Here is a 12,430-nt window from a genome sequence, read left to right on the forward strand (position 1 = left end):
TCCTCTATCTAACTCTATGAGTTATGCACATCTGTCCCACGTTAGGCCTCTTGCTGTACCTGTGATTCCAGTGATGGCGGCAGAGGGGGCGCTGTCGCCTGCAAAGTTCCTGCTCCTCACTGTCGCGCTATAGGACGAGCCACAGGGGAGGAGCAGCTCAAAGAAGCTGGAGCTGGTCCAATAGGAAGACAGCTCGAACAGGGATTGGCTGTCTCCTAGGATGCTCCCGGTCACCTCCAGCAGGTATTGGACATTGGGACAGTTCACATGGGTCCAGGAAGCACGCAAAAACTGGGTCTGGTTCTGCATGGGGAACATGGTCACTGCTATGGTCTCTGGGGGACAGGGAGCTACAGAAAAGGGGAAGGACAAACTGTCAGACTTTGAACAAAACGTCAACAAATACCTATACAGATCTAAACATGTTCCTTCCTTTCTGACCTTCCTCTCCTGTTTGATGAAGAGATGAGGAGGGAAGATGTCAGGAATCAAGAAAATATCAATTAGTTATCCTCCCAAGACCAAGAAAAACTATCACTACTCAATGATCAATATGTCTGTACAATAAGGTGACTGTATAATATGATGACTGTACAATATGATGACTGTACAATAAGGTGACTGTACAATAAGGTGACTGTATAATATGATGACTGTACAATAAGGTGACTGTACAATAAGGTGACTGTACAATATGATGACTGTACAATAAGGTGACTGTATAATATGATGACTGTACAATATGATGACTGTACAATATGATGACTGTACAATAAGGTGACTGTACAATATGATGACTGTACAATAAGGTGACTGTACAATATGATGACTGTACAATATGATGACTGTACAATAAGGTGACTGTATAATATGATGACTGTACAATATGATGACTGTACAATATGATGACTGTACAATAAGGTGACTGTACAATAAGGTGACTGTATAATATGATGACTGTACAATATGATGACTGTACAATAAGGTGACTGTACAATATGATGACTGTACAATATGATGACTGTACAATAAGGTGACTGTACAATAAGGTGACTGTATAATATGATGACTGTACAATATGATGACTGTACAATAAGGTGACTGTACAATATGATGACTGTACAATAAGGTGACTGTATAATATGATGACTGTACAATATGATGACTGTACAATAAGGTGACTGTACAATATGATGACTGTACAATATGATGACTGTACAATATGATGACTGTACAATAAAGTGACTGTACAATATGATGACTGTACAATATGATGACTGTACAATAAAGTGACTGTACAATATGATGACTGTACAATATGATGACTGTACAATATGATGACTGTACAATAAGATGACTGTACAATATGATGACTGTACAATAAGGTGACTGTACAATAAGATGACTGTATAATATGATGACTGTACAATAAGGTGACTGTACAATATGATGACTGTACAATATGATGACTGTACAATATGATGACTGTACAATAAGATGACTGTACAATATGATGACTGTACAATAAGATGGCTGTACAATAAGATGGCTGTACAATACCTGCTCCAGCCAGCAGAGGCTCACTGAAGGAGCTGTTGCAGGTCCCGTCTGAGGCCTGAACAGAGAAGTTGTACTGGGCACCACACTCCAGCCCTGTGATGGTACAGGAGGTCCCTGTGCTCTCACAGTAAAGCATGATGCCATCCTCAGCCTGGGCACAGCCCCAGTAGTCCACAACACCACCTCTGACTGTCCACGACAGCAACGCAGAGTGGTTGACACACTGGACCAACACGGACAGACCGTCTGGCTGGCAGGGCACTGAAGGAGAGAAAGGTCAAAGTTGAAAGTTTAGGTCAAATGGCAGATGATGACATCATATACAGTGCCTTGCGAAAGTATTCGGCCCCCTTGAACTTTGCGACCTTTTGCCACATTTCAGGCTTCAAACATAAAGATATAAAACTGTATTTTTTTGTGAAGAATCAACAACAAGTGGGACACAATCATGAAGTGGAACGACATTTATTGGATATTTCAAACCTTTTTAACAAATCAAAAACTGAAAAATTGGGCGTGCAAAATTATTCAGCCCCCTTAAGTGAATACTTTGTAGCGCCACCTTTTGCTGCGATTACAGCTGTAAGTCGCTTGGGGTATGTCTCTATCAGTTTTGCACATCGAGAGACTGACATTTTTTCCCATTCCTCCTTGCAAAACAGCTCGAGCTCAGTGAGGTTGGATGGAGAGCATTTGTGAACAGCAGTTTTCAGTTCTTTCCACAGATTCTCGATTGGATTCAGGTCTGGACTTTGACTTGGCCATTCTAACACCTGGATATGTTTATTTTTGAACCATTCCACTGTAGATTTTGCTTTATGTTTTGGATCATTGTCTTGTTGGAAGACAAATCTCCGTCCCAGTCTCAGGTCTTTTGCAGACTCCATCAGGTTTTCTTCCAGAATGGTCCTGTATTTGGCTCCATCCATCTTCCCATCAATTTTAACCATCTTCCCTGTCCCTGCTGAAGAAAAGCAGGCCCAAACCATGATGCTGCCACCACCATGTTTGACAGTGGGGATGGTGTGTTCAGCTGTGTTGCTTTTACGCCAAACATAACGTTTTGCATTGTTGCCAAAAAGTTCAATTTTGGTTTCATCTGACCAGAGCACCTTCTTCCACATGTTTGGTGTGTCTCCCAGGTGGCTTGTGGCAAACTTTAAACAACACTTTTTATGGATATCTTTAAGAAATGGCTTTCTTCTTGCCACTCTTCCATAAAGGCCAGATTTGTGCAATATACGAATGATTGTTGTCCTATGGACAGAGTCTCCCACCTCAGCTGTAGATCTCTGCAGTTCATCCAGAGTGATCATGGGCCTCTTGGCTGCATCTCTGATCAGTCTTCTCCTTGTATGAGCTGAAAGTTTAGAGGGACGGCCAGGTCTTGGTAGATTTGCAGTGGTCTGATACTCCTTCCATTTCAATATTATCGCTTGCACAGTGCTCCTTGGGATGTTTAAAGCTTGGGAAATCTTTTTGTATCCAAATCCGGCTTTAAACTTCTTCACAACAGTATCTCGGACCTGTCTGGTGTGTTCCTTGTTCTTCATGATGCTCTCTGCGTTTTTAACGGACCTCTGAGACTATCACAGTGCAGGTGCATTTATACGGAGACTTGATTACACACAGGTGGATTGTATTTATCATCATTAGTCATTTAGGTCAACATTGGATCAATCCTCACTGAACTTCTGGAGAGAGTTTGCTGCACTGAAAGTAAAGGGGCTGAATAATTTTGCACGCCCAATTTTTCAGTTTTTGATTTGTTAAAAAAGTTTGAAATATCCAATAAATGTCGTTCTACTTCATGATTGTGTCCCACTTGTTGTTGATTCTTCACAAAAAAATACAGTTTTATATCTTTATGTTTGAAGCCTGAAATGTGGCAAAAGGTCGCAAAGTTCAAGGGGGCCGAATACTTTCGCAAGGCACTGTAAATAGTACATCATATTTCGGCAGAAGCACATGGACCGTGTCATCAGAAGTTCTTTGGGACACACACGTAATATTTGTGTGATGCGTACCCGTATTGAACGTGACGTTCTGGCTGGCCATACTGGAGCAGTTCTCGTGGCTAGCGGTCACAGAGACGGCATACTGCTGACCACACTGCAGCGCAGACAGGGAGCAGTTGCTGGCGGTCGTGTTGCAGGACCGCACGTCACCATTTCCACCCGTTGCGATCATGAGGTAGGTCTCCGCCACAGGGGACGCGGTCCAGGACACGTGCACTCCATGGGACTCACAGGAGGAGCTGATGACCACACCCTGGGGTGGGCAGGGTTCTGAGAGGAACAGATAGGGAGGAGGGTGAGAGGTCAGAGATGAACTTTAGATAGATAACTAGAACAAGCAAGGACACTAACCATGTTGACAATAATGACCACTGTTATAACAACTGTTATAAACCCTGTTCTGGAACAGCTTTACTACAGAGTACCAGGGTCTGTATGCACAAAGCGTCTCAGAGCAGGAGTGCTGATCTAGGATCAGTTGTGTCTTAGCTCCTAATGAATATGATTATGTGGACAGGCAGGTCCTGATCCCAGATCAGAACTCAGTACTCTAAGGTACTTTGTGAATACGGGACCAGGTATGACTCTTAATGCAGCAATGAAAGTAACATAGTAACCTACCCATGCTGATCCTATAAGGAGGACTCCTCTGACTGGTGCAGCAGTCTGATGATGCTGCTACGATGACGGTGTAGTGCAGACCGCAGAGCGCCCCCTCCAGGTCACAGCTGCTGGCAGAGCTGTTGCAGGTCAGCACGCTGCGGTCACTGGCCTCCGCTGTGGCGGTGTACACAGAGTTTCCCACGCTGCCCTCCATGGGCTCCCACAGGACCCGGATGGAGGAGTTGTGACACTGGGCGAAGGCGGTGATGCTTGCCAGGGCGCAGGGAGCTGGAGGTAAACACATGATATTTTGTTATTGATTTTCAGAGATATATATAGCATGACACTAAATAATATGACAGTGGAAGACAAAATGATAGCCAGGTTAGGTTGATAGGTTAAAATAATCACTATAATTTTCCCAGTCAACTTACATTGTCCTCCAAGAGTTACTGAATATCACTTATATTTATTTTTACACCAACGACCAAAAACCTTACATCCCAGCAACATAGCCCCGTTCATCCAACCAGAACCTGGCGACATCGCCATTCATTACCTGTCTCGAGTTCGAAGGTCGCACTGGGTGGACTATCACAGTGTCCGTTGCTAGCAGTAACAGAGAAGGTGTAGCGCACGCCGCAGGCCAGGTCAGGCACCTCACAGGTGGTGTCAAAGCCGGGGATGGAGCAGGAGGAGTTGAACCCCCCCACGCCATCAGCAGTCACCATGTATCTGTCCACCCCCAGAGCAGGGGCCCAGGACACCCAGGCAGAGTTGGTCACACAGTTCTGGCTACCGTTCACCCTCGTGGGCATGCATGGGGCTGGGTAGAAGGAGAGGAAGGGATGGTTAGATACACTGGAGCAATAGTCCTAGAGAGAAGATGCCTTTTAGTAGGGAAGTTATGAACACTTTGAAGGGAGGTTTAGAGTCAGAAAAAAGTATCTCATCTGGGATCATTAATCATCTAGAACTTTATATGTGTCATATAAAATATTCTATTCTGTTTTGATCAATCTAATTACAAAAACGTTCAGGAATCAAACTGTAGATCGGTTATGTATTAGTTGCTACACAATAGTTGATGGTGCATTCTGATGACAAACAACTGAGCAATGTCGTGTTCTGATGACCGGGCCGTACCTGATGAGACGTTGAGAGCCTGACTTGGCATGCTGTGGCAGCCTCCTCTGGCAGCGGTGACCTGGACAGAGAAGTTCTCTCCACAGGGAAGACTGGTGATGGAGCACTGGGTATCTGTAGTGTTACAGGAGTGGCTGCTCCCTCCCTCTGTCACTGCATCCACCAGGAAAAACCAGGCATCCATGTTGGGTTCCCAGGTCACCAACATGATGCCTGAGGCACAGTGCACCTGGGCAGCCACATTCTGGGGCGGGCAGGGGGCTGGAGGGAGGGATTCTCATTAGTCAATTGCATTAGCAACACATTACTATCTGTGTATGTGTGTGTGTTCATGTTTTTTGCCCGTCTCACCAGTTTGCACGTCTGAGCTGACACTCTGAATGCTCCTACAGACTCCATCCATAGAGTGGACTGAGACGTTGTACATCTGGCCACACTGCAATCCCTCCAGATCACAGTAGGTGGCGCTAGAGTTACAGGAGGTAATGTGGCTGTTGGTAGCCTCTCCTACAACCATATAGGACAGTGCTCCACTGCCTCTGTCCCAGGTCACTGAGGTAGAGTTGGTGCTGCACTGGAGGCTAGTCTGCAGGTTACCAGGAGCACAGGGCCCTAGAGTGGAGACGAGAGGATGGACAGTGGGTTCATTTGGTGTTATTCAATTATCTAATCATTGAAAAACACATACATCCATATAATAAGAAAATGACTTGGATAGTCTTATAATAACCAAGATATTACTCCAAATGATCAAAGATATGCACTGAGTGTACAAAACATTGAGAACACCTTCCTCATATCTGCACAATCTCGAACAGCCTACTGTCACTCACAGACTCAAGAGCTGCACTAGCTGAAAATAAATGTGAACAAAGCGGAATCAGGAAATTAATGTGCACTCTCCATTGCTTTTCAATGCAGATCCCGCATGAATTCCTATTTGATGAATAAGGCCTGTTTTTATTTTGAAGCCAGAAGGAGGCTAGTATCAGCTACATGTATGCCTTTACTAGACTATGGGGATATTTTATATATGAATGCTTCCGCTCAGTGTTTGAGATCAATTAACACTCTTTACCATGGCACTTTGAGAATTATTTTAAACTGCAAAACCCTTACGCACCACTGCATTTTGTATACCAGGGTTGGCTGGCCTTCTCTAGTCACTCGTAGGCTCAGTCACTTGTATACTTTTATTTACAAAGCCATTTTGGGTTTAATACCTTTTTATTTGTGCATTTTTATTGTTCAGTAATGTGGTGGGTACTCTCTTCGTTCGCTGGACTTTATCCTGCTAACTGTTCCAAATGTCCAAACTGAATTTGGTAAAAGGGCTTTTATGTACTCTGCACCATCGTCTTGGAACACCTTACAAAATACTATTAAACTGGAAGAACTTGTCCCGATTGGTGTTTTTAAATCACCAATGAAGGATTTTGAGGCTGATTCCCTGACCTGTCAATGTTTTTAATTTGCTGTTTTATACTCTTGCGAATTCAATGGTTTTTACTAGATTAATTGTAGTTTTTCATGTTTGTCTGTAATTTTTTTGTAATGACTTGGTGCTGCCTATCTTGGCCAGGGTGCTCTTGAAAAATATATTTTAATCTCAATGAGCCCTTCCTGGTTAAATAAAGTTTAAATAAATCAAATGTAAAAAACTTGTGAAAGTGTCAAAATGACACAATTTAAATTTAGTTAAAAACATCTTTATATCGAAGGAGTGCCTATAATTTGATGGCCTGCACATGCGCAGTTGGCGCATGACACATGGTCTGCATTTCAAACTCAAAGTAGACAGCCCTCGGCCCTAAACCCTCAGCCCTTGGGGGAATCCCCACGGCCATATTTGTTGTCAGTTCAAATGATTAGCCAAGCAAAGGAAGTTTGCAACTTAGTTAGCTTTTGGAAATTTGTAGAAATAAAACATTTGTTAGCTAATTAATTTGCTAGCTATCATACAGTAGAGGTATATTAATAATTATATAGTTAATATAAGTAGACATGTAATCATAATTGACTGTAGTGTGTATAAAGCACCCACAAGCTACCGGTGGCTAAAACACAAATTTATTTTTTTATAAAGATAACATCTCTGGTCATCCCTACTGCCCCTGATCTGGAAGAATCACTGAACACAAGTGCTTTGTCTGTAAATTATGTCTGAGTGTTGGACTGTGCCCCTGGTTATCCGTCAATAAAAATGTAATACAAATTGTGGGATATGAAGTGGTGTTGTTAGCACCCCCTATCTTCTGGGAGTGTAAGGTGTTATTGTCCCCGTATACTGGGCTGGCATCCCAGGTCAGGGACAGGATGTTGGTGGAACAGGACACCATGCCCTCCAGGTCGATGGGTGGACACAGTGCTGAGCAGTCCAGAGACAACAGATGTACTAGAGTATACAGTTGCTAACTCAAGTCCAACAAGTGGGAATGTAATGAAGAATGGAATCTCGGACCCCCAGAACTTAATTATTGCGTTAATGCGTCAGATCCTCCATCAGGTTCAGGGGATAGATGTATGAGAAACGATACAAACCAGACTATCAAAGTCTCCACCCCACTAAATGGATGGGCTAAATGTCCCCTCCCCTTCTGAAATTCAAAAGATGTGAACACCTGCGAAATCATGATTTGTCCAAACGATCAGTGGCGTAAAAAATCTTCACTGCGGAACAAAGTCCCTGGTTAATCGTCTCATCCCACAGTCTGTTGAGAGATGCTACGATATCGTTCTATGTTACGTGCGTCTGTTCATGAGAGATTATGAAGGATGTAATCGAGTTCTAGATCTACAAGATATTCATCACATACAGACAGACTCTGTCTCTTCTCACCTGTTCTGAGTTCAACGTCAGGGCTGGGGTCGCTATGGCAGCCCCTGTCCATGGTAACCACGGTGACAGCGTAGGTCTCGGCGCAGTGCAGGTCGGTGAAGGAACAGTCGGTGGAGTTGGAGCTGCAGGTGTGGGTGTGTCCGTCGTCACCTGTGGCTGTTGCTAGGTACATGTCCTCCCCGGCAACGGCCGTCCAGGAGACAGTGCCCATATTGCCATCACACTGCAGAGACGTTGTGACATTGGTGGGGGGACAGGCACCTGTAGGGAGAGAGGGAGGGTGATGGAGAAAGAGAGAGACAGAGAGAAGGGAGAGACAGAGAAAAGGAGAGATTATTATTTGTATTTTTGACAACGTTTACTTTGACTTCACCACATTTCTAAAGACAATTATGTACTTTTTACTCCATACATTTTCCCAAACAGCCAGAAGTTCTTCTTACATGTTGACAGGAAAATGTTCAAATTCACACACTTATAAAGATAACATCTCTGGTCATCCCTACTGCCCTGATCTGGAAGAATCACTGAACACAAATGCTTTGTATGTAAATTATGTCTGAGTGTTGGACTGTGCCCCTGGTTATCCGTCAATAAAAATGTAATACAAATTGTGGGATATGAAGTGGTGTTGTTAGCACCCCCTATCTTCTGGGAGTGTAAGGTGTTATTGTCCCCGTATACTGGGCTGGCATCCCAGGTCAGGGACAGGATGTTGGTGGAACAGGACACCATGCCCTCCAGGTCGATGGGTGGACACAGTGCTGAGCAGTCCAGAGACAACAGATGTACTAGAGTATACAGTTGCTAACTCAAGTCCAACAAGTGAGAATGTAATGAAGAATGGAATCTCGGACCCCCAGAACTTAATTCTTGCGTTAATGCGTCAGATCCTCCATCAGGTTCAGGGGATAAAATCAAATCAAATCAAATTCTATTTGTCACATACACATGGTTAGCAGATGTTAATGCGAGTGTAGCGAAATGCTTGTGCTTCTAGTTCCGACAATGCAGTAATAACCAACGAGTAATCTAACCTAACAATTCCAAAACTACTACCTTATACACACAAGTGTAAAGGGATAAAGAATATGTACATAAAGATATGTGAATGAGTGATGGTACAGAACGGCATAGGCAAGATGCAGTAGATGGTATCGAGTACAGTATATACATATGAGATGAGTATGTAAACAAAGTGGCACAGTTTAAAGTGGCTAGTGATACATGTATTACATAAAGATGCAGTAGATGATATAGAGTACAGTATATACGTAGACATATGAGATGAATAATGTAGGGTATGTAAACATTATATTAAGTAGCATTGTTTAAAGTGGCTAGTGATATATTTTACATCAATTCCCATTATTAAAGTGGCTGGAGTTGAGTCAGTGTGTTGGCAGCAGCCACTCAATGTTAGTGGTGGCTGTTTAACAGTCTGATGGCCTTGAGATAGAAGCTGTTTTTCAGTCTCTCGGTCCCAGCTTTGATGCACCTGTACTGACCTCGCCTTCTGGATGATAGCGGGGTGAACAGGCAGTGGCTCGGGTGGTTGTTGTCCTTGATGATCTTTATGGCCTTCCTGTGACTTCGGATGGTGTAGGTGTCCTGGAGGGCAGGTAGTTTGCCCCCGGTGATGCGTTGTGCGGACCTCACTACCCTCTGGAGAGCCTTACGGTTGTGGGCGGAGCAGTTGACGTACCAGGCGGTGATACAGCCCGACAGGATGCTCTCGATTGTGCATCTGTCGAAGTTTGTGAGTGCTTTTGGTGACAAGCCGAATTTCTTCAGCCTCCTGAGGTTGAAGAGGCGCTGTTGCGCCTTCTTCACGATGCTGTCTGTGTGGGTGGACCAATTCAGTTTGTCTGTGATGTGTACGCCGAGGAACTTAAAACTTATTACACTCTCCACTGCTGTTCCATCGATGTGGATAGGGGGGTGTTCCCTCTGCTGTTTCCTGAAGTCCACAATCATCTCCTTAGTTTTGTTGACGTTGAGTGTGAGGTTATTTTCCTGACACCACACTCCAAGGGCCCTTACCTCCTCCCTGTAGGCCGTCTCGTCGTTGTTGGTAATCAAGCCTACCACTGTTGTGTCGTCCGCAAACTTGATGATTGAGTTGGAGGCGTGCGTGGCCACGCAGTCGTGGGTGAACAGGGAGTACAGGAGAGGGCTCAGAACGCATCCTTGTGGGGCCCCAGTGTTGAGGATCAGCAAGGTGGAGATGTTGTTACCTACCCTCACCACCTGGGGGCGGCCCGTCAGGAAGTCCAGTACCCAGTTGCACAGGGCGGGGTCGAGACCCAGGGTCTGGAGCTTGATGACGAGTTTGGAGGGTACTTTGGTGTTAAATGCTGAGCTGTAGTCGATGAACAGCATTCTCACATAGGTATTCCTCTTGTCCAGATGGGTTAGCGCAGTGTGCAGTGTGGTTGAGATTGCATCGTCTGTGGACCTATTTGGGCGGTATGCAAATTGGAGTGGGTCTAGGGTGTCAGGTAGGTTGGAGGTGATATGGTCCTTGACTAGTCTCTCAAAGCACTTCATGATGACGGAAGTGAGTGCTACGGGGCGGTAGTCGTTTAGCTCAGTTACCTTAGCTTTCTTGGGAACAGGAACAATGTTGGCCCTCTTGAAGCATGTGGGAACAGAAGACTGGGATAGGGATTGATTGAATATGTCCGTAAACACACCAGCCAGCTGGTCTGCGCATGCTCTGAGGGCGCGGCTGGGGATGCCGTCTGGGCCTGCAGCCTTGCGAGGGTTAACACGTTTAAATGTTTTACTCACCTCAGCTGCAGTGAAGGAGAGTCCGCATGTTTTGGTTGCGGGCCGTGTCAGTGGCACTGTATTGTCCTCAAAGCGGGCAAAAAAAGTTATTTAGTCTGCCTGGGAGCAAGGCATCCTGGTCTGTGACTGGGCTGGTTTTCTTTATGTAATCCGTGATTGACTGTAGACCCTGCCACATACCTCTTGTGTCTGAGCCGTTGAATTGCGATTCTACTTTGTCTCTATATTGACGCTTAGCTTGTTTGATTGCCTTGCGGAGGGAATAGCTACACTGTTTGTATTCGGTCATGTTTCCGGTCACCTTGCCCTGATTAAAAGCAGTGGTTCGCGCTTTCAGTTTCACACGAATGCTGCCATCAATCCACGGTTTCTGGTTTGGGAATGTTTTAATCGTTGCTATGGGAACGACATCTTCAACGCACGTTCTAATGAACTCGCTCACCGAATCAGCGTATTCGTCAATGTTGTTGTTTGACGCAATAGGAAACATATCCCAGTCCACGTGATGGAAGCAGTCTCGGAGTGTGGAATCAGATTGGTCGGACCAGCGTTGAACAGACCTCAGCGCGGGAGCTTCTTGTTTTAGTTTCTGTCTGTAGGCAGGGAGCAACAAAATGGAGTCGTGGTCAGCTCTTCCGAAAGGAGAGCGGGAGAGGGCCTTATATGCGTCGCGGAAGTTAGAATAGCAATGATCCAAGGTTTTGCCAGCCCTGGTTGCGCAATCGATATGTTGATACAATTTAGGGAGTCTTGTTTTCATAAGCCTTGTTAAAATCCACAGCTACAATGAATGCAGACTCAGGATATGTGGATTCCAGTTTGCAAAGAGTCAAATAAAGTTTGTTCAGGGCCATCGATGTGTCTGCTTGGGGGGGAATATATACGGCTGTGATTATAATCGAAGAGAATTCCCTTGGTAGATAATGCAGTCGACATTTGATTGTGAGGAATTCTAAATCAGGTGAACAGAAGGACTTGAGTTCCTGTATGTTGTTGTGACCACACCACGTCTCGTTAACCATAAAGCATACGCCCCCGCCCCTCTTCTTACCAGAAAGATGTTTGTTTCTGTCAGTGCGATGCATGGAGAAACCAGCTGGCTTCACCGACTCCGATAGCGTCTCTCCAGTGAGCCATGTTTCCGTGAAGCAAAGAACGTTACAGTCCCTGATGTGCCTCTGGAATGCAACCCTTGCTCGGATTTCATCAACCTTGTTGTCAAGAGACTGGACATGGGCGAGAAGTATGCTAGGGAGTGGCGCGCGATGTGCCCGTCTCCGGAGTCTGATCAGAAGACCGCTTCGTTTCCCTCTTTTACGAAGTCGTTTTTTTGGGTCGCCGCCTGGGATCCATTCCGTTGTCCTGGGTGAAAGGCAGAACACAGGATCCGCTTCGCGAAAGTCATATTCTTGGTCGTACTGATGGTGAGTTGACGCTGCTCTTATATTCAGTAGTTCTTCTCGACTGTATG

At 45.0% G+C, this 12,430-nt stretch overlaps 1 protein-coding gene across 1 annotated transcript in view; it reads right to left on the minus strand.

The window, feature by feature from the left end:
- The window catches only part of LOC149982150 (uncharacterized), a 49,162-nt gene that overhangs the window by 4,494 nt on the left and 32,238 nt on the right, over positions 1–12,430 (minus strand). The window contains exons 37-45 of the mRNA XM_090183065.1: positions 8,808–8,930; positions 8,167–8,502; positions 5,679–5,939; positions 5,328–5,588; positions 4,741–5,007; positions 4,200–4,469; positions 3,588–3,848; positions 1,561–1,821; positions 60–350 (exon numbers count right to left, since the gene is read on the minus strand). Coding sequence (XP_090039191.1) covers positions 60–350; positions 1,561–1,821; positions 3,588–3,848; positions 4,200–4,469; positions 4,741–5,007; positions 5,328–5,588; positions 5,679–5,939; positions 8,167–8,502; positions 8,808–8,930 — 2,331 coding nt within the window. The remainder of the gene's footprint in view (positions 1–59; positions 351–1,560; positions 1,822–3,587; positions 3,849–4,199; positions 4,470–4,740; positions 5,008–5,327; positions 5,589–5,678; positions 5,940–8,166; positions 8,503–8,807; positions 8,931–12,430) is intronic.

The sequence above is a fragment of the Oncorhynchus mykiss genome, chromosome 8 (genome assembly GCF_057628025.1).
Source record: "Oncorhynchus mykiss isolate SJ-2025 chromosome 8, ASM5762802v1, whole genome shotgun sequence".
NCBI classification, from domain to species: Eukaryota; Metazoa; Chordata; class Actinopteri; order Salmoniformes; family Salmonidae; genus Oncorhynchus; species Oncorhynchus mykiss.